General features: G+C 41.4%; 1 protein-coding gene across 1 annotated transcript; it reads right to left on the bottom strand.

Annotated features, from left to right (window-relative positions):
* Positions 1-1,758: 1,758 nt before the first annotated feature.
* LOC115196696 (deleted in malignant brain tumors 1 protein) lies at positions 1,759-14,231 on the bottom strand. Its single transcript, XM_029757539.1, has 8 exons — positions 13,888-14,231; positions 8,123-8,152; positions 6,142-6,462; positions 5,683-5,997; positions 3,486-3,782; positions 2,990-3,310; positions 2,657-2,785; positions 1,759-2,456 (listed from the first exon to the last, which is right to left on the bottom strand). The coding sequence occupies exons 1-8, from the start codon at positions 13,916-13,918 to the stop codon at positions 2,122-2,124; spliced, it is 1,779 nt and encodes a 592-aa protein (XP_029613399.1). The 5' UTR covers positions 13,919-14,231; the 3' UTR covers positions 1,759-2,121.
* Positions 14,232-23,127: the final 8,896 nt, after the last annotated feature.

Below are 23,127 nucleotides of genomic sequence, written 5' to 3'. Positions count from 1 at the left end.
TAGACCAAAATAACCACACAGCCATTTTCCAAGCAAGCATATATGTCAATAAAACCCAAAACACAGCTAAATGAAGCACTAACCTTTGATGATCTTCATCAGATGACACTCCTAGGACATTATGTTATACAATACATGTATGTTTTGTTCAATCAAGTTCATATTTATATCCAAAAACAGCTTTTTACATTGGCACGTGATGTTCAGAAAATGTATTCCCACCAAAAACTGTCGGTGAATTTACAAAAATACTCAAACGTTGACAAAATACATAATTATTTTAAGAATTATAGATACAGAACTCCTTTATGCAATCGCTGTGTCAGATTTTAAAATAGCTATTCGGCAAAAGCACATTTTTCAATATTCTGAGTACATACCTCACCAGACACCCGCCAAGTTCGGGGCAACCTAAACTCAGAATTAGTATTAGAAATATTGTATTACCTTTGCTGATCTTCGTCAGAATGCACTCCCAGGACTGCTACTTCCACAATAAATGTTGTTTTTGTTTGAAATAATCCATAGTTATGTCCAAATACCTCCGTTTTGTCCGTGCGTTCAGGTCACTATCCAAAGGGTAACGCGCGAGCGCAATTCGAGACACAAAAAGTCAAAATGTTCCATTACCGTACTTAGAAGCATGTCAAACGCTGTTTAAAATCTATTTTTATGGTATTTTTAACGTAAAATTGCGTTAATTTTCCAACCGGACAATAGTGTATTCATTCAAGGAGGAAAAGAAAAAACAGCGTGCTCGCGGGAATGCGCATATCCAATCTCTTTGTCCTCAGGCAGACCACTCAGTAACTGAGCTCCTATACTCTGCCCAGAGACAGGAGAAGGCTCAATCCACTTTCTGAAGGCTTTAGACAGCCAATAAAAGCCTTAGAAAGTGCAACGTATCAGCACAGATACTGTAGTTTCGAAAGGGACTAGAAATAAGAACTACATTTCTCAGATCCTACACTTCCTGGTTGACTTTTTCTCAGGTTTTTGCCTGCCATATGAGTTCTGTTATACTCACAGACACCATTCAAACAGTTTTAGAAACTTCAGAGTGTTTTCTATCCAAATCTACTAATAATATGCATATTCTCGTTTCTGGGCAAGAGTAGTAACCAGTTTAAAATCGGGTACGTTTTTTCATCCGGCCGTGAAAATACTGCCCCCTATCCATATCAGGTTTTAAAAACATTAATTTCAAGCAAAGCAGTGTTCTCCCTTTGTTGACAGATATGAAATTGAATTGCACGTTTTGCAAGTTAAACTCACCCATTGTCAGATAGAGGAGACTTCTCAATATATTGATCTTCATGTCAGAAATAAAGGAAGGTATTTTCTCTTGTAGAACCGAACAATCTTTCTGGTAAAACGTGTGATGACCAGTCTCTGTCGCAGACTGTCTGGTGAATGTAAGATTTTACTCTTATACGAGGACGCATTTCCTGTGCACAGCTCCTCTGTCACTCCCTCATTTGTACTGTTGCATTTGGGTAGACAGTTTTGTTCTCAGTAAAGCCCATGTGCCCTGTACGATTGATAGATAAACCAGGAAGTGAAAAGCGAGAGCTTGATCTTGACCTACGGAAGTGGATTAGGAAGGCAAAGGCCCAAAATAGTGAGTCGAGTCACACCTTTTACTTCCCAGTGCTCATATGATTTTTATGGTTGGACCTTTTCTCACTTGGTTGAACACCTTCTACTCCTCTTCAAAGAAGAAGTGGAGACATAAAAGTTCAACTCAAAAGCATGCAATGAGAATCCTGTTCAGTTTAGTGCAAACAACCAACAGTTTATACATAATGCTAGTTCCTCAACAGCACTGGAACTGATCAAAGACACAGAAAGTGACACCCCACCAACGCATACAAAAAAACGACAGTTCGGAATTTGACCCAATGGATCAAATATGCTGAACATTTCGATTGGTTACAAAAAGCTAAATAAAATGGAGCAATACCATTATGTCATATGTCTAATTTAAGTGTCAACTATAGCAACCGTAGTTGCTATACTATTGCATCTGAATTATTATTACTTAACTTTATTTACAAATCAATGTGTTGATGCCAATGAGTTACTTTAGTGTTACTTTAGTGACATACACTGTTACTTCTCCTAATAGTTTTGATAAATGTCTTCATTCACGTCATGCGCTACAACATTGTCATAGACAGGGACGTTAGTATAATCTTCCTCGTCGTCTGCACTATTCACTTTCTCATGAGACCCACCCCAAACACGCTTTCTTCCAACGTTTCCCTCCCTTTCACCCTCCTCATTGAAACGGACATCCTCCGTTTTCCCATAGCTGTGCCCTTTTTCCTTCCCATTCTTCTTTTCACCCTTCCCCCGCTCCAGACTTCTCTCGTCACAGACGTTGTCAACATTCACATAGTCCTCCTCCTCTTCTACTTTGTTGTCCTCGCCTCTGTTGTGTCTGTTGTCAATACCTGTTGCGTAACAATTGGCTCATTAATATTCGCAACAGGAAACTCTGGGGATAAAAAAATAAATAAAAAACATCCGGACAAAATTATGTTGACAAAAGTCTAAGTCAATTTTGAGATTCTGCTTAATGCAACTTTTCAAGCTCAAGGTGTTAAATAAGTTCAGATCCAGCCTTTATTTACAGTATAGTCATATCACTTACATTCACTCTGGTCAATCTCTGTAGATGGCTTTCTGCTCTTCCTTCTGACTAGACAGATGACTAGAAGAAGCAGAAACAGGAGTGCTACCCCACCAGTCCCTCCAGAGACAATGATGGGCACCATGAATGCTGAGGAAAAGGTAGGTATTTCAAGGTTTAGACCTACAGATCAAGACTTGTAGATGGCAAATTCATATGATATAAAAACAAAAAAAATGTGATATGAAGGATGATAATTCATGTTACAATGCTGTGATATTTCTCTCTTAGGGGTGAATATCACGTAAAAGCCATTTTGAAAAACTTTTTTTTAAAGCATGTGTTATATTTTACCTCTAATGGTGACAGCTAGTTCACTCTTAGCCGACCTGAATGACCGGGTGGAGATGTTGACTCCATAGCTGCAGCTGTATTTCCCCTGGTCTGTATACTCCGCAACAGGGAAGTGGAAGGAGGCAGAGTGGTTGACTGCTGGCGTAGTCGCTGTTCTGTTGGACCCAGAGAAGTCCAGATAGAAGAGGCCTCCAGGATACTGTGACTGAATGGAGCAGGTGATGGAGAAGCTGTGGCCCCTGATCACCTCTGGCCCATGAGGTTCCCAAAACATCCCTCCATTTGGAGGACTGAGAGAGATGTTGGGCTGTAGCAGGACCACTGGAAAGGAAGTAAACAGCAATATGACAGTAATGTGATTCCATATTCACACCTTGAAACTGAGAAAGGTGTGTATGATGGACAAGGTAGTCCATCTCTCATCTCTATCAAGGCTATGAATCTTAAATATATAGATATAGATTAGGCAGCACTTGTTTTCCAACTACCACCTCACCTTTAGTAACGTTGCTGTAAGGGGAGCTGATGGCTTGGCTGTTGGAGAGGGTTCTGTAGAGACAGCTGTAACTGCCCTGGTGTGAATCGTCCATCTTAAACTTTGTTAAAGTAGCCCTGGGCTGTGAGGATCCAACGGTCACATTCATGACGGAGTCTCCATTCAGATAGAAGATGAATTCCACAGCATTACAGAGGATACGGGATGGAAGAGTGCAGGTGAGTTGGACCTCCTCTCCATGCAAGAAGGCAGAATAGGACGGGTCTGTGTAGAGTGAAGGCTTCTGCAAGACAACACCTGTTGGTCAAAGAGATGTAGTTTAGTCAGGCAACAGTAACCACAACCTGGGGTGCCTTCAGAAAGTATTTACACTCCTTTTTCCACATTTTGTTGTGTTTCAGCCTGATTTTAAAATAGATTAAAATTGACATTTTGTGTCACTGGACTACAAACAATACTGTGTAATTATGTTTTCTGAGTTTTTTAAACAAATGAATATAAAATGAAAAGCTGAAGTGTCTTGAGTCAATAAGTATTCAACCCCTTTGTTTTGGCAAGCCTAAATAAGTTCATTAGTAAAAATTTGCTTAAGTCACAAAAGTTGCATTCTGTGTGGAATAATTGTGTTCAACATGATTTTTGAATGACTACTTGATCTCTGTACCCTGCACATAAAACTATCTGTAAGGTCCCTCAGTCGAGCAGTGAACTTCATACACAGATTCAACCACAAATTCCAGGGAGGTTTTCCAACGCCTCGCAAAGAAGGGCACCTATTGTTAGATGGGTAAAAATAAAAGAAAGAAGGCACTGAATATCCCTTTGAGCATGATGCAGTTATTAATTACACTTTGGATGGTGTATCAATACACCCAGTCACTAAAAAGATACAAGCGACCTTCCTAACTCAGTTGCTGGAGAGGAAGGAAACCGCTCAAGGATTTCACCATGAGGCCAACCAAGTGTGACTTTAAAACAGATACATTGTTTAATGGCTGTAATAGGAGAAAACTGAGGATGGAACAACAACATTGTAGTTACTCCACAATAATAATCTAAATGACAGAGTGAAAAGAATGAAGCCTGTATGGAATACAAATATTCCAAATCATGCATCTTGTTTGCAATAAGGCACTAAAGTAAAACTGCATTTCTTGAATACAAAGTGTTATGTTTGGGGCTAATCCAACATAACACATCACTGAGTACAACTGGCTGCCTCATGTTATGGCAGTGGAGGCTAATGGAGGGGAGGACGGCTCATTATAATGGCTGGAACCGAGCGAATGGAATGGCATCAAACACATTGAAACCATGTGTTTGATGTATTTGATACCATTCCGCTCCTGCCATTACCATGAACCCATCCTCCCCAATTAAGGTGCCACCAACCTCCAGTGTGTTATGGGTATGCTTGTCATCGGTAAGGACTAGGGAGTTTTTTAGGGAAGAAAAATAAACGAAATAGAGTTAAGCAATGGGAAAATCCTAGAGGAAACCTGGTTCAGTCTGCTTTCCAACAAACACTGGGAGACAAATTAATCTTTCAACAGAACAATAACTTAAAACACAAAGCCAAATATACACAGGAGTTGCTTACCAAGCCGACATTGAATGTAATATGCAAAAATTGTACCATCCAGGTGTGCAAAGCTCTTCGAGATTTACCCAGAAAAACTTACAGCTGTAATCACTGCCAAAGGCAATTCTAACATGTATTGACCCAGGGGTGTGAATACTAATGTAAATGAGATATTTCTGTATTTCATTTTCAATATATTTGAAACATTTCTAAAAACATGTTTTCCCTTAATCATTACGGGCTATTGTGTGTAGATGAGTGAGAGAAATAATCTATTTAATAAATGTTTAATTGAGGCTGTAACACAACAATGTGGTATAACTCAAGGGGTATGAATACATTCTGAAGGCACTGTATCTGCTCATCTTCACACTGTCTTAGACACATGCTCTGTTCTAGGCTGCCCCCATCTGGTCATATAGCACCAAGTCAGGCCTGGGTTAAGTTTCTTTGTGCAACGGTCAACTCTCCACTAGGTGGCAGAGCAGGCTACAATACTGCAATAATATGCTTTTTAGGATTTTCTCTATGACGAGACCTTTCTGCACAATTCAAACCATTCAAACCAAATGCTGATAAAACTCAAGTCTAGACAAGGCAAAGAGACTTCCTTACCTGAACAAATAACACCTGCGTCGTTACCATGATTACAGTTATATGTTCCTCCTCCTGTGTGTGGGCACTGTGTGATGGAGCACTCCCTGCCAGAGCAGCCAACATCATCCTGCCAGATGGGCCCACTGCCCTGACCAAAGTAGGCCCTCTCTGGGGCACTATCAGCTCTCCCACAGCCAAGCTGTCTGCAAACCACAGCAGCGTCAGTCAAGTCCCACACGTCGTCACACACGGTTCGCCAGTGACCAGTTTGATAGACCTCCACCCTCCCAGAGCAGAGGCCACTCCCATTGACCAGTCTGATATTAGGTTTAACTAGGAATGAAATTAGAAAATTAAAAGAGGAAATGGAAGCCTTACAGTATAATATTCAACTAAATCGATGCCAAGTTGACACAACTAAAATCAAGGTATTTCTACTTTTATCAACCACAATAGCAGCACAGGGACTTATCTTACCTGAGCAGATAACACTGGCATCTTGAGCCTGTAAACAGTCATGGTGTTTCAATCCTCCATGTGAACATTCTGTGAGGGAGCTCTCAGTGCCTTTACACCCAACATCATCCAGCCAAGTAGGCCTGCCACCACTACCCTGACCTATGTGGGCACTACCTTGGACACTCACAGCCCTCCCACAGCCCAGCTGGCCACACACCACATTGGCATCGTTTACGTCCCACCTCTGGCCACACACTCGTCCCCACTGGCCCTTGTAAAGAATCTCTACTGTCCCCGAGCAGCGATTAGTGCCATTGACCAGCCTGATCTCTTCACCAGCTCACAAAGAGGAAAAGAAATGATAGGAAAAATGATTAATAATGATCAATAAGCAAATAAGCAAATTAAAACTGTCGGTATGGCCAAAGATGATCTATTCAAAGTTTTGTTACAAACGTGCTACTTAATCTTTTTGGACTTATGTGTACTTTTAAATGATATTCAAACATGCTACTTAAAACCTTTTGGGGACTTGTGTTCACATGTACGCTGAACAAAAATGTAATGTTTTGGTCCCATGTTTCATGAGCTGCAATAAAACATCCCAGAAATGTTCCATATGCACAAAAAGCCTTTTCTTTCAAATTTTTGTACACAAATTTGTTAACATCCTTCTTAATGAGCATTTCTCCTTCACCAAGATAATCCATCCACATGACAGGTGTGTCATATCAAGCAGCTGATTAAACAGCATGATCATTACACAAGTGCCCCTTGTGCTGGAGACAGTAAAAGGCCACTCTAAAATATGTAGTTTTGTCACAAAACACAATGCCACAGACGCCTCAAGTTTTGAGGGAGCGTGCAATTGTCATGCTGACTGCATGAATGTCCACCAGAGCTGTTGCCAGAGATTTAAATGTTAACTTCTCTGCCATAAGCAGTCTCCAACTTCGTTTTAGAGAATTTGGCAGTACGGCCAACCGGCTTCACAACCGTAGAACACGTGTAACTACACCAGTCCAGGAACCCCACATCTGGCTTCTTCACCAGTGGGATCATCTGAGACCAGCCTCCCAGACAGCTGATGAAACTAGGTTTGTCAGAAACCATCACAGGGAAGCTTATCTGAGTGTTCGTCGTCCTCCCCAGGGTCTTGACCTGACTGCAGTTCGGTGTCGTAACCGTCTTCAGTGGGCAAATGCTCACCTTCCCTGGCTGCTGGCACATGGGAGAAGTGTGCTCTTCACGGATGAATCCCGGTTTCAACTGTACCAGGAAGATGGCAGACAGCGTTTATGGCATTGTATGGGCGAGCGGTTTGCTGATGTCAACGTTGTGAACAGAGTGCCCCATGGTGGCGGTGGGGTTATGGTATGAGCAGGCATAAGCTACGGACAACGAACGCAATATAATTTTATCAATGGCAATTTGAATGCACAGAGATACCGTGACGAGATCCTCATTGTTGTTCCATTCATCCGCCGCCATCAACTCATCTTTCAGCATGATATTGCACGGCCCCATGTCGCAAGGCTCTGTACACAATTCCTGGAAGTTGAAATTTTCACAGTTCTTCCATGGTCTGCATACTCACCAGACATGTCACCCATTGAGCATGTTTGGGATGCTCTGGATCTATGTGTACGGCAGCATGTTCCAGTGCCTGCCAATATGCAGCAACTTTGCACATTCACTGAAGAGTCAGACAACATTCCATAGGCCACAATCAACAGCCTGAAAGAAATGTGTCACGCTGCATGAGGCAAGTGGTGGTCACACCAGATACTGACTGGTTTTCTGATCCACACCCCTACCTTTTATTTTTAAGGTATCTGTGACCAACTGATGCATATTTGTATTCCCAGTCATGTGAAACCCATAGATTAGGGGCTAATGAATGTATTTCAATTGACTGATTTCCTTGTATGAACTGCAACTCAATAAAATCGTTGAATGTTGTGTTTTATATTTTCGTTCAGTGTAAATAAACACTTACCTGCCAATGAACACAACACCATTTGATGAGCTGTTGGGGAGAAACACAGACGACCAAAACATTACAATTGAATACACATTTCCCGAGGTTGCCATTTCTAAATGGATAACGCCTTACTATAACATCCAGTAAAAAAATCACAAGGTTTTTATGTTTGCCCATTAACTCATGAACTGTTTGCTACATTTGTAAATGTTATAACGCTTTATGTAGATCGTTATTGACACATTCATAAACAACTTTAAATGTAAACCAAGCAAACAAACAATGTTTCCATGTGCTGTTGTGGTATTTACACCATTTGTAAAGCCAGATGGTTATACAGTGCATTCGGAAAGTATTCACACCCCTTCATTTATTCTAAAATTGATTAAATAATTTGTCTTCCTAATCAATCTACACACAATACCCCATAATAACGAAATCGAAAACAGGTTTTTAGACATTTTTGCTAATTTATTCAAAATAAAAACAGACATACCTTATTTACATAAGTATTCAGACCCTCTCCTACGAGACTCGAAATTGAGCTCAGGTGCATCATGTTTCAATTGATCATCCTTGAGATTTTTCTACAACTTGATTGGAGTCCAGCGGTGGTAAACTAAATTCATTGGACATGATTTGGAAAGACACACAACTGTCTATATAAAGGTCCCACAGTTGACATTGCATGTCAGAGCAAAAACGAAGACATGAGGTTGAAGGAATTGTCCGTAGACCTCCGAGACAGGATTGTGTCGAGGCACAGATCTAGGTAAGGGTACCAAAAAATGTCTGCAGCATTGAAGGTCCCCAAGAACACAGTGGCCTCCATCATTCTTAAATTATGTTTTGAAGCACCAAGACTCTTCCTATAGCTGGCCACCTGGCCTAACCTTAGCAAATGGGGGTGAAGGGCCTTGGTCAGGGCGGTGACCAAGAACCCGATGGTCACTCTGACAGAGCTCCAGAGTTCCTCTTCGGAGATGGGAGAACCTTCCAGAAGGACATCAATCTCTGCAGCAGTCCACCAATAAGGCCTTTATGGTAGAGTGGCCAGACGGAAGCCGCTCCTCAGTAAAAGGTACATTACAGCCCGCTTGGAGTCTGCCAAAAGGCACCTAAAGGACTCTGAGACCATGAGAAACAAGATTCTCTGGTCTGATGAAACCAAGATGGAACTCTTTGGCCTGAATGCCAAGTGTCACGTGTGGAGGAAACCAGGCACCGATCATCACCTGGCCAATACAATCTCTATGGTGAATCATGGTGGTGGCAGCATCATGCTGTGAGGATGTTTTTCAGCGGCAGGGACTGGGAGACTAGTCAGGATCGAGGGAAAGATGAACGAAGCAAAGTACAGAGAGATCCTTGATGAAAACCTGCTCCAGAGAGCTCAGGACCACAACCAAGACAACGCAGGAGCTACTTCGGGACATTTCTCTGAATGTCCTTGAGTGGCCCAGCCAGAGCTCGGACTTGAACCCAATCGAGTATCTCTGGAGAGACCTGAAAATAGCTGTGCAGCGTCCATTTATCCTGACACAGCTTGAAACGATCTGGAGAGAAGAACGGGAGAAACTCCCCAAATACAGGTGTGCCAAGCTTGGAAAATGTGGAAAAAGTGAAGTGGTCTGAATACTTTCTGAATGCACTGTCTGTCAAGCTCAATCATTTCCTTTGTGAAACTGCCCTGTTAGAGATGTACTTCTCATGTAGAGCAGTTGACTTGTTGTGGTTAACACTTGCCAGAGTCACACACCAACAGTTTGGTATACAAATGAAACTTTTACATTTTTAGAATCAGTTTCACACAATATGGCACTCTTCCTTTGTTTAAAATTGGCTAATCCTGCTTTCTGCAAAATGCTATTAAATGACTCTCAACACTTTACTTTGTGAAAAAGTTTCTCCACTTGATGTTGACTAATGTTATTTCCTTATATAATATGTCAGCAGTGTTGGGGAACTATTCTGAAAATATAGTTTACGAAGCTACCAATTATGTTACACTGGAGGAAGAAGTTGAGCTACTGTAAAGCTGCCGTTGAGAGAAATACAGTTTGCGTAACTAAAGTTACTTTGAAAAAGTAATTCACTACATCAAAACGTCCTCCTGAAAAATTATCATATGTAAATCTGAAATGTCATATAACACAAAATGTAAAAAAAAAAAAACATGACTGGAAGAATACTTAACTCTAGAGTCAGATGTTAACAGTGTAGGGAGATCTATGTGAGCCAGATAGGAGAGTGCATCGGCTTAGCCCAGTGGTTCAGGACAGAAAAAAATACAGTGAGTAGTTTCAGGAGTTAGCTACACCGCTACATATCAAAAGAGTAAATAACTACTGAAAATAAGATTTTAATTTGGATAAACTACCACCAAGCTAATGCAAAACGTATGTCAGATATAGCTTGTGTTACATTTACTGAGATTCTAGTTTCTAGTTCTAGATTCTAGTTGGAGGACTTGGTGGAAAATATAAAAAATGATATACAGTGCCTTGCAAAACAATTCACCCCCTATTTTGTTGCATTACAACCTGTAATTTAAATGGATTTTTATTTGGATTTCATGTAATGGACATACACATAATAGTCCAAATTGGTGAAGTGAAATGAAAAAAAAATACTTTTTACAAAATTCAACAAAATAAAAACAGAAAAGTGATGTGTGCATATGTATTAACCCCATTTGCTATGAAGCCCCTAAATAAGATCTGGTGCAACCAATTACCTTCAGAAGTCACATAATTAATTAAATAAAGTCCACCTGTGTGCAATCTAAGTGTCACATGATCTGTCACATGATCTCAGTATATATACACCTGTTCTGAAAGGCCCCAGAGTCTGCAACACCACCAAGCAAGGGGCGCCACCAAGCAAGGGGCGCCACCAAGCAAGGGGCGCCACCAAGCAAGGGGCGCCACCAAGCAAGCAGCACCATGATGAAGACCAAGGAGCTCTCCAAACAGGTCAGGGACAAAGTTGTGGAGAAGTACAGATCAGGGTAGGGTTATAAAAAAGATATCAGAATCTTTGAACATCCCACGGAGCACCATATAATCCATTATTAAAAAATGGAAAGAATATGGCACCACAACAAACCTGCCAAGACAGGGCCGCCAACTAAAAATCACAGATCAGGTAAGGAGGGCATTAATCAGAGAGGCAACAAAGAGACGAAAGATAACCCTGAAGGAGCTGCAAAGCTCCATAGCAGAGATTGGAGTATCTGTCCATAGGACCACTTTAAGCCGTACACTCCACAGTGCTGGGCTTTATGGAAGAGGGGCCAGAAAAAAGCCATTGCTTAAAGAAAAAAATAAGCAAACACGTTTGGTGTTTGCCAAAAGGCATGTGGGAGACTCCCAAAACATAAGAGAAGGTACTCTGACTAAAATTGAGCTTTTTGGCCATCAAGGAAAACGCTATGTCTGGCACAAACCCAACACCTCTCATCACCCTGAGAACACCATGGGGATGTTTTTCATCGTCAGGGACTGGGAAACTGGTCATAATTGAAGGAATGATGGATGGGGCAAAATACAGGGAAATTCTTGAGGGAACCTTTTTCAGTCTTCCAGAGATTTGAGACTGGGACAGAGGTTCATCTTCCAGCAGGAAAATGACCCTAAGCATACTGCTAAAGCAACACTCAAGCGGTTTAAGGGGGAACATTTAAATGTCTTGGGATGGCCTAGTCAAAGCCCAGACCTCAATCCAATTGAGAATCTGTGGTATGACTTAAAGATTGCTGTACACCAGCAGGAACCCATCCAACTTGAAGGAGCTGGAGCAGTTTTGCCTTGAAGAATGGTCAAAAATCCCAGTGGCTAGATGTGCCAAGCTTATAGAGACATATCCCAAGAGACTTGCAGCTGTAATTGTTGCAAAAGGTGGCTCTACAAAGTATTTACTTTGGGGGGGTGAACAGTTAGGCACGCTCAAGTTCAGTTTTTTTGTCTTATTTCTTGTTTTTTTCACAAAAAATATTTTGCATCTTCGAAGTGGTAGGCATGTTGTGTAAATCAAATGATACAACCCCCCCCCAAAAAATATTTTAATTCCAGGTTGTAAGGCAACAACATAGGAAAAATGCCAAGGGGTGAATACTTTAGCAAGGCACTGTATATATACAGTACCAGTCAAAAGTTTGGACACAACTATTCATTCCAGGGTTTTTCTTTATTTTTACTATTTTCTATATTGTAGAATAATAGTGAAGACATCAAAACTATGAAAAAAACATGGGATGGGATCATGTAGTAACCAAAAAAGTGTAAACCAATCTAAATATATTTTAAATTTGAGATTCTTCAAAGTAGCCATCCTTTGCCTTGATGACAGATTTGCACACTCTTGGCATTTTCTCAACCAGCTTCAACTGGAATGCTTTTCCAACAGTCTTGAAGGAATTCCCACATATGCTTAGCACTTGTTGGCTGCTTTTCCTTCACAGCAGTCCAACTCCATCCCAAACCATCTCAATTGGGTTGAGATTGGGTGGTTGTGGAGGCCAGGTCATCTGATGCAGCACTCCATCACTCTCCTTCTTGGTAGCATTATTTGTAGCATTACTTCTGTGGCGGAATTGTATAGTTTAAGTTGAAAAGTACGGATTCATGCGTCAATTGTTGTTTTGTATGTCAGTGGTGATCCTAACTGACCTAAGACAGGGAATTTTTACTAGGATTAGTCAGGAATTGTGAAAACTGAGTTTAAATGTATTTGTCTAAGGTGTATGTAAACTTCTGACTTCAACTGTTAGTCACTTCCTTTGGTTCCTTCCCCAGGTGTTTCTGTGTCAGTTCTGTGCATTGTTCGTGTTTCTTATTTTTGTATTATGTTGTGTTTATTTAAACACTCACTCACTGAACTCGCTTCCCGACTCTCAGCACACATCGTTACATGCGCTTTTGTATCAGTATACGTATGTTAATTGCTTGTGTGACAATTTTTACCATTATTCACAATCTGATTCATAAACATGATACCTTTCTTGTACATTTGTTCAAATAAATTGTTTTCAGTACATTGGAGTTTAGCCATATTGTTTTCTGTAATATTTGTTCTGCCTCTTCATTTAAAAGGAGGATACTTTAAACAGGGTTCCATTGTTAATCCACCGAAAATGATTGGTTTTAATCTGTATAACACCAAAAAGCCCCCTTTAGAACATTGGATGTGCCTCTTTTAGTAGCCTGCTGGAAAAACAGACTCCTCGAGTCAGTACAGCCATGAATAAATATGTAAACTGGGATATCACTAGAGAATTAATCAGTGTAATTTTCCCGTGGATGGACAGGTGTTTCCCTCTCCACGGTTTCAAGATCCTATCTATTTTGATAGGTTTTCTATCAAAGTTAATAATTGCAAGATTGCACAACCTTTCTGGGATATGTACACCAAGCACATCAACTTCTAACTTGTAAGTCCCAGCTGTGTGAGACTAGAAAGCGGTAATGAGAACTGGAAATAGGAATGAGTCCTTTGTTCTAGGTTGGTTTGATTTTGTGACTCTCTGAAACAAGTCATTCGTTAGCAACGTTCATGGATACCAGAATCCACAAATTAGCCTGTTTAAAATTGCGTTGCAGACATTAATATCCAATATATACATCCTAAGCTATTGAAACAAGGCTAGGCTGGACAGAGACAATATCATACTGTACTTGGATAAAGCAGAAGTCACAGATACCAATCTATATATAGTATATTGTTGTTCATGTAAGGCACTTGAAAGACCTTTATGAAAACTTAGTTACTGTAATGCTCACCTAATGCCATAAAGAGTAGAATTGTCACCATCTTGATCCTTGTAATGTCCTCCAATATCAGGTATGATTATCGCCAACACTTGGCAGTAAATTATTGCAATATTTACCCCAGATTTAACTGTTTTCAAGTTACAATACAAATGATGAGCAAAACTAAAATTCTGATGAACCAAAATTGAGAGTTAAATTACCAGGCTCTGGCAATGCTACCTCCATGTACAAGAGATCAATGCGTGATCTTCTACAAGTTTCCGGTGTTAGAGTTACAATGACAGAGAAGAGCATATACTGTCACAAAACAGGAAATCCTGGTCCATTAATGTGGTTATTCTCTGGTCTGGTCACCGATTCCACCCAACGCCCACCTGCACACAACACTGAGCTCACCGGCATTTACCCCATTTGTTGGATTTTTTAAACCAAGAATATGAGACGCATAAAGCACGATGATTGACATATATATATATATATATACATATATGTGTGTTTTAAACTAGACTGAGGGGCCCAAAAAAATGTACAGAACACCCCCCCCCCCCCAAAGTTTTTTGAGTATAACCCTTAAAACGTTGTCACCACCGATAAATCTACGATAATCGATCATTTCAATAAAACATTTTCTACGGCTGGCCATGCTTTCCACCTAGCTACACCTACCCCAGCCAACATCTCAGCACCCCCTGTAGCAATCACCACACTCTTATCGGCAGACTCAATAGCCCCTCGGCAGACTCAGCACCCCCTGTAGCAATCACCACATTCTTATCGGCAGACTCAATTGCCACAGCTTCTCAAATGACTGCCTTGCCTGGTTCACCAACTACTTATCAGATAGAGTTCAGTGTGTCAAATCGGAGGGCCTGTTGTCTGGACCTCTGGCAGTCTACGGGGGTGCCACAGGGTTAGATTTTTGGGCCAACTCTTTTCTCTGTATACATCAATGATGTCGCTCTTGCTGCTGGTGATTCTCTGATCCACCTCTACGCAGACGACACCATTCTGTATAAATCTGGCCCTTCTTTGGTCACTGTGCTAACAAACCTTCGAACGAGCTTCAATGCCATACAACACTCCTTCCGAAGCCTCCAACTGCTTTTAAATGGAAGTAAAACTAAGTGCATGCTCTTCAACCGATTGCTGCCCTCACCCTCCCGCCCGACTAGCATCACATTTCTGGACGGTTCTGACTTAGAATATGTGGACAACTACAAATACCTAGGTGTCTGGTTAGACTGTAAACTCTCCTTCCAGACTCAAATTAAACATCTCCAATCCAAAATTCAATCTAGAATCGGCTTCCTATTTTGCAAAACAAAGCCTCCTTCACTCATGCTGCCAAACATACCCTCATAAAACTGACTATCCTACCGATCCTTGACTTCGGCGATGTCATTTACAAAATAGCCTCCAACACTCTACTCAGCAAATTGGATGTAGTCTATCACAGTGCCATTTTGTCACTAAAGCCCAATATACCACCTACCACTGCGACCTGTACGCTCTCGTTGGCTGGCCCTCACTACATATTTGTCACCAAACCCACTGGCTCCAGGTCATCTATAAGTCTATGCTAGGTAATGTGCCGCCTTATCTCAGCTCACTGGTCACCATAACAACACCCACCCGTAGCACACGCTCCAGCAGGTATATTTCACTGGTCATCCCCAAAGCCAACACTTCCTTTGGCCGCCTTTCTTTTCAGTTCTCTGCTGCCAATGACTGGAACGAACTGCAAAAATCACTGAAGCTGGAGTCTTATATCTCCCTCTCTAACTTTAAGCATCAGCAGTCAGAGCAGTTTACCGATTACTGTACATAGCAAATCTGTAAATAGCACACCCAACTACCTCACCCCCATATAACTACTTACCCTCTTGCACCCCAGTATCTCTACATGCACATCATCATCTGCACATCCATCACTCCAGTGTTAATGCTAAATTGTAATAATTTCACCTCTATGGCCTATTTATTGCCTACCTCCATACTCTTCTACATTTGCACACACTGTACATCGATTTTTCTATTGTGTTATTGACCGTACATTTGTTTATGTGTAACTCTGTGTTGTTTTTGTCGCACTGCTTTGCTTTATCTTGGCCAGGTCATAGTTGTAAATGAGAACTTGTTCTCAACTGGCCTACCTGGTTAAATAAAGGTGAAATAAAATTAAAACAAAATAAAAATGAAAGGGTCTCTCAATAACAAAAAAAAACGTTTTTGAAACATGACCTGCTATAGTCCCAGGTCCACTGAAATGCTGCTCTTAAAGTCCCACCACAATCTTATTTTCAGCCTAATGGTGGACCCACACCCAGTTAAGAAACATTTAAAAACACGCACAGACAAGATTCTTTATAAAATGTTATTCTATTCTGTGCTGGCTCCATCTGTAGTCATGACTTCTGGCTGTCCATGCCTGAGGGGTGGCAGTGGACCCCCGTCTAAGGGGAGGGTGCAGGGGGGCTGCCGCGGGCTGAGCAGCGGGACAGGCTGCGCAGCTGCCTGGTGGGGCCCCTCCTCCGCTGGAATCGGCCCCCTGGCTCTCCAGACCCTATGAGTTTTCCACCATCTCCAGGATGAGAGGAGGCACGGAGCCTGGGATATCCATCTTCAGAGAGTGATCACTCACTCCACTCCTGGAGGAGGAGAAGGAAGAAGGGATAGCACTTTGTGACATCGGCTGATGTAAAAAGGGCTTTATAAATACGTTTGATTGATTGATTGATTGATTGATTGATTGATGGGAGAAAGAGAGAGAGAGGATCAAGACAGGCCATGTGTTGTGTTCCAAAATGTTCTGCCACTACAGTCTCAAATTCGAGCGCCTTTGGAAATGTTCGTAATAATCAAATTTCTCCTCAAGTTTAGAGATGGCATCTTCCAACTTCTTGTATTTTTGGTCCACTTCCTCACGGACGTCCAGGATGGCAGCCTGGTGGTCAGCATGGTCTTTTTCTAACTTTGTCACTCGCCCCTTTGTGACTTTGTGGTCTTCGTGGAGTTAATCGACCAGTACATCAATTTTGCTGAGGCGTTCAGAAAGTGTCTCTTGGATTTTTGTTATACCCTTGTCCATCTTCATTCTGAACCATGCTGGTGCTTCTTCCGAGCTAGCATCCGCCGAGGCCGAAGAAGGGCTGTCAGAGAGGGGCATTTTTACATGCCTCGTCTGAGGCTTTGACATATTGGGCATCCTTTGCTTTGGCGATACAATAGATCTTTTAACATCCAACTCACTATTAACGAACAAGTAAACGTGTCAAAATGCCTTAAAATTGTTTGAAAGTTCGAGGACGCTACGCAGACGCGTGTTGTTAGAGCGTCGCCATTGCCGGAAGTCGGGCTAAACTTTCTTGATTGCAATGAAAAAAACAAAAGGATAAAACAGAAGATCAGTTGATCACTTGTTGTTACCGTGTCAAGTGATTATGATACCAGACAGCTACATTTTCACTTGATATCATACCATTTTCTTTTAAAGACAGTTAAGTTATTTACATTCATCAGCCTTGGTTTCTGATGCTCCTGATAGGTTGATATGTCATTGGGGCGGAAGTAGAGAATCTAGAATATTGAATGAATATTTAGCTGACGATAATTTTGCGGCCATCAGTGGTTGCAATTTGCCCTAAGCCAATATTAGACGTTATTATGAAGGGAAAAAATCTCTCAATATCAGAGATTTTGATATAATGACGAGAAACCTATGTCTCCACCGTAACAATGGGATTCCTTTTCCACAGAGCGGAATGGACGGCTGTTGAGCTCCAGCCTTTTTCTCTCTTTTTTGAATATTCAATGAGTGTTGTTGATGTCAACCGCCTGTATTCAATAGAGAGCTACTATGCTACTGTCCTCAGGTCATTAATATGCATAGCCATCTCAGGAACTCCGATCAAAGTTGTCGGGATGTCACGTGTCCTACATATATCAGTACACTTGTAACGACCTAAGCGTTACCAAACTTCTATTCGATCAAATAAATCTCACGTACCAAATAAGCCATTACATTTTTGTTGTTGACCAAATCGACACTCTCATTGACCTCCATACAAAAACTCCTCGATTAGTGAACAAAAGAAACAAAACAACGCCACCTGCTGGAGAAGACAGATTTTTGGCCCAGTTTATCCCTCTCCCTTCGTCTCTTCCTCTCTGTCTTAATGACCTTGACATGTCCATCAAACATGCACAACATTATGGAATTGCTGCTAGTTGAGCATACTAAGGGCAATTAATCCATTTGATAGAGTTTAGGTTCTGGTTTTAAATTTAGGGGTGGTTTATCAGATTTTTTTCAGACAAATTAGAGTTTGTGGCGAGAGTTGTGGCCTAGTTTTTGTCCTCTTGTATGTGGCAGTCAATCATTTTGGGAATAAAGGAGGAATATCTACCACTGTTAAAGAGAAAGATCTCCCTATCAAAAAAGGGGAATAATCTGGAAACAGCATTTTTAAAACCTCTATTAATTCCAAGAAAAATTACTTAAATCCACCACACAAAAATCAGTAATAGAACGATTAAAATAATTAGAAGTAACAGTAAGACACCAACAAAACCAGCTGGACAATCCTATTACATTGTCTAAACTAAATGATAAAATAAAGGCTCTTGAGCGGTAAAGCCTGTGGCCCAGACCGAATTCAAACAGAGATGCTGAAACACAGCAGCTATAAGCTGAGAGGCTATTCTCAAGCTGTTTAACCTACTGATGAGGGTAGGCTACTTTCCTGAGATCTGGAGCCAAGGCTTTATCACACCTATATAAAACAACGGTGACAAGTTTTGACCCTAATAACTATGTTAGTAATCATTTAGGAAGGGTGAAGCAGCACAAATGCCAGAATTCAGGCCTTCTTAAGTGGACACAACATTTTAAGTAAATGTCCAACGGGGTTCTTCCCTAAACACTGAACAACAAATCATATACAGGTATATACCCTTAGTGAGGTCAGGCACTGATGTTGAGCGATTAGGCCTGGTTCACAGTCAGTGTTCCAATTAATCTCAAAGGTGTTTGATGGAGTTGAGGTCAGGACTCTGTGCAGGCCAGTCAAGTTGTTCCACAGCGATCTTGACAAACCATTTCTGTATGGACCTCGCTTTGTGCACGGGGCATTGTCATGCTGAAACAGGAAATGGCCTTCCCCATACTATTGCCACACATTTGGAAGCACAGAATCATCTAGACTTTCATTGTATGCTGTAGCGTTAAGATTTCCCTTCACTGGAACTAAGGGGCCTAGCCCGAACCATGAAAAACAGCCCCAGACCATTTACAGTTGGCACTATGCATTCGGGCATGTAGCGTTCTCCTGGCATCCGCCAAACCCAGATTCGTTCGTTGGACTGCCAGATGGTGAAGCTTGATTCATGACTCCAGAAAACACGTTTGCACTGCTCCAGAGTCCAATGGCTGACACTTGGCAATGCGCATGGTTATCTTAGGCTTGTGTGCGGCTGCTCTGCCAAAGAAACCCATTTCATGAATCTCCCGACAAACAAAGTTCTTGTGCTGACGATGCTTCCAGAGGCCGTTTGAAACTCGGTAGTGAGTGTTGCAACAGAGGACAGACAATTTTTACACACTGCGCGCTTCAGTACTCGGTGGTCCCTTTCTGTGAGCTTGTGTGGCCTACCACTTCGTGGCTGAGACGTTGTTGCTCCTAGATGTCTCCACTTTACAATAACAGCACTTATAGTTGATCGTGGCAGCTCTAGCAGGGCAGAAATTTGACGAACTGACTTGTTGGTAGGTGGCATCCTATGACGGTGCCACGTTGAAAGTCACTGAACTCTTCAGTAAGTCTACTGTCAATGTTTGTCTATGGAGATTGCATGGCTGTGTGCTCGATATTATACACCTGTCAGCAACGGGTGTGGCTGAAATAGCTGAATCCACTAATTTGAAGGGGGGGTCCACATCCTTTTGTATATATAGTGTATTTGCCTGTTTTATAGCCTTTACATCTTCATGCCATATGGAATCATTCTTAAAAATTATAATTGGTATAGGAGGCAAGGTCTATGATATTATTCATGGGATTTATAAGGAAAACAGATGTGTATTAGTTGACAACAAAATAACACAATTCTTTGGTCAGGACAGAGGAGTAAGGCAAGGTTGCAATATTAGTCCAACCTTATTCAATATTTATATAAATTAATTGGCTACCATATTAGAACAATCTACATCACTGCGACTCACCTTAGAAGACAAAGACATAAGGTTTATTTTATATGCCGATGACTTAGTAATCTTGTCACCAACAGAACAGCGGCTACAACAAAGCCTGTCCTTGCTAGAACTGTATTGTGAGGACTGGGCACTATCCATTTTAATATTGACCATACCAATGTAATGATCTCTCGGAAAAATTCCAGATCTCAGGAAAGTAGATAACAATTCACCCTATGTGAAACAAGTCTGAAACGCACCCCCAACTATACTTACCTTGGTCTGTCTACAGACTGTCATAACTCCAGTCCTTCTATATGGCCTAATGTGGGCCCCCTCCTTTACAATTTACACCTGGAATTTTGTACAAGTATTCTAGGTGTATGTAAAAATGCCCCAAACCTAGCCTGTAGATCAAAACTTAGGAGATTCCCCCTAGCACTCCAAATTAAGAAAATAGACACCAAATTCTGGACTCACCTAACACACAGTTATCCAGAATAATCATCAGAAGGCTTTCTTATGCAAACACTCAACCCATAGAGTGGACCTTTAGAGCAACTGGCCCAAAAGCACCAGTTAAATTCAACCATTCAACCAATTTCTCACGTTGCCTGGATGTCCTTTGTGTGGTGGACTATTCTTGATACAAGTGGGAAACTTTTGAGCATGAAAAACCCAGCAAAAAAAACCCGTTGTCAAGGCTTCCAGTAGTTTTAGTACTTCCAGTACGACAGAAGCTAGAAACCGCTGTCAAGAGTTCTAGTAGTTTTACTAGCTCCAGTAAGACTGTGGCTAGATACTGCTGTCAAGGGTTCCAGTAGTTTTAGTAGTTCCAGTACGACTGTGGATAGATACTGCTGTCAAGGGTTCCAGTAGTTTTAGTAGTTCCAGTACGACAGTGGCTAGATACCACTGTCAAGGGGCAGGGTTTTAGTAGTTCCAGTACGACAGTGGCTAGATACCATTGTCAAGGGGCAGGGTTTTAGTAGTTCCAGTACAACAGTGGCTAGATACCACTGTCAAGGGTTCCAGTAGTTTTAGTAGGTCCAGTACGACTGTGGCTAGAGAACACAGTCAAGGGTTCCAGTAGTTTTAGTAGGTCCAGTACGACTGTGGCTAGAGAACACTATCAAGGGTTCCAGTAGTTTTAGTAGGTCCAGTACGACTGTGGCTAGACACCACTGTCAAGGGTTCCAGTAGTTTTAGTAGGTCCAGTCCGACTGTGGCTAGAGAACACTATCAAGGGTTCCAGTAGTTTTAGTAGGTCCAGTCCGACTGTGGCTAGACACCACTGTCAAGGGTTCCAGTAGTTTTAGTAGGTCCAGTCCGACTGTGGCTAGACACCACTGTCAAGGGTTCCAGTAGGTTTAGTAGGTCCAGTCCGACTGTGGCTAGACACCACTGTCAAGGGGCAGGGTTTTAGTAGTTTCATTACGACAGGAAAATACCATCCTGTATTTATTCCCATCCAACGTCATGTGGAGTTTTACTGTGTGCTTTGTGGCCCCCCCTTTCCCCTAGGCCCGTTGGTCTATTCCAAACAAACGTCTATGCAACCCTTAGCCCCGCCCCCTTTGTCTCACTCACACTGACAGCTTGAAAACTAGCTACAATAGAAAATGGAAAAGCAGAGTAAAAAACATAAGGGTGGGGCTGAAAAATTAACCTGTTATGGATAGGGGGCAGTATTTTCACGGCCGGATAAAAAAACGTACCCGATTTAATCTGATTATTACTCCTGCCCAGAAACTAGAATATGCATATAATTATTAGCTTTGTATAGAAAACACTCCAAAGTTTCTAAAACTGTTTGAATGGTGTCTGTGAGTATAACAGAACTCATTTGGCAGGCCAAAACCTGAGAAGATTTCTTACAGGAAGTGCGCTCTCTGACCATTTCTTGGCCTTCTACACTCTCTTTATTGAAAACTGAGGATCTCTGCTGTAACGTGACACTTCCCACGGCTCCCATAGGCTCTCAGAAGGCGGCAAACCGCTGAATGATGTCTTTGCAGGCCCAGGCTGAAAAACAGTAGCGCATTTAGATAGTGGTCGATCTGAGAACCATGAGACTGAGGCGTGTGCACGAGGCGACACCATGTTTTTATTCTTTCGCCTTTGAACAAAAACAACGACTCCCGGTCGGAATATTATCATTTTTTTTACGAGAAAAATAGCATAAAAATTGATTTTAAACAGCGGTTGACATGCTTCGAAGTACGGTAATGGAATATTTAGAATTTTTGTCACGAAACGCGTCGGGCGCATAACCCTTCGGATAGTGTCTTGAACGCACAACAAAACGCCACTATTTGGATATAACTATGGATTATTTGGAACCAAACCAACATTTGTTATTGAAGTAGAAGTCCCGGGAGTGCATTCTGACGAAGAACAGCAAAGGTAATCCAATTTTTCTTATAGTAAATCTGAGTTTGGTGAGGGTCAAACTTGGTGGTTGTCAAAATAGCTAGCCTGTGATGGCGGCTATCTACTCAGAATATTGCAAAATGTGCTTTCACCGAAAAGCTATTTTAAAATCGGACACCTCGATTGCATAAAGGAGTTCTGTATCTATAATTCTTAAAATAATTGTTATGTTTTTTGTGAACGTTTATCGTGAGTAATTTAGTAAATTCACCGGAAGTGTTTGGTGGGAATGCTAGTTCTGAACGTCACATGCTAATGTAAAAATATGTTTTTTGATATAAATATGAACTTGATTGAACAAAACATGCATGTATTGTATAACATAATGTCCTAGGCATGTCATCTGATGAATATCATCAAAGGTTAGTGCTGCATTTAGCTGTGGTTTTGTTTTTTGTGACATTATATGCTAGCTTGAAAAATGGGTGTCTGATTATTTCTGGCTGGGTACTCTGCTGACATAATCTAATGTTTTGCTTTCGCTGTAAAGCCTTTTTGAAATCGGACAGTGTGGTTAGATAAAGGAGAGTCTTGTCTTTAAAATGGTGTAAAATAGTCATATGTTTGAAAAATGGAAGTTTTTGGATTTTTGAGGAATTTGTAATTCGCGCCACGCCTATCATTGG

The sequence above is a fragment of the Salmo trutta genome, chromosome 1 (assembly GCF_901001165.1).
Source record: "Salmo trutta chromosome 1, fSalTru1.1, whole genome shotgun sequence".
Taxonomy (NCBI): domain Eukaryota; kingdom Metazoa; phylum Chordata; class Actinopteri; order Salmoniformes; family Salmonidae; genus Salmo; species Salmo trutta.
This window is presented reverse-complemented; position numbering and strand designations above follow the sequence as displayed.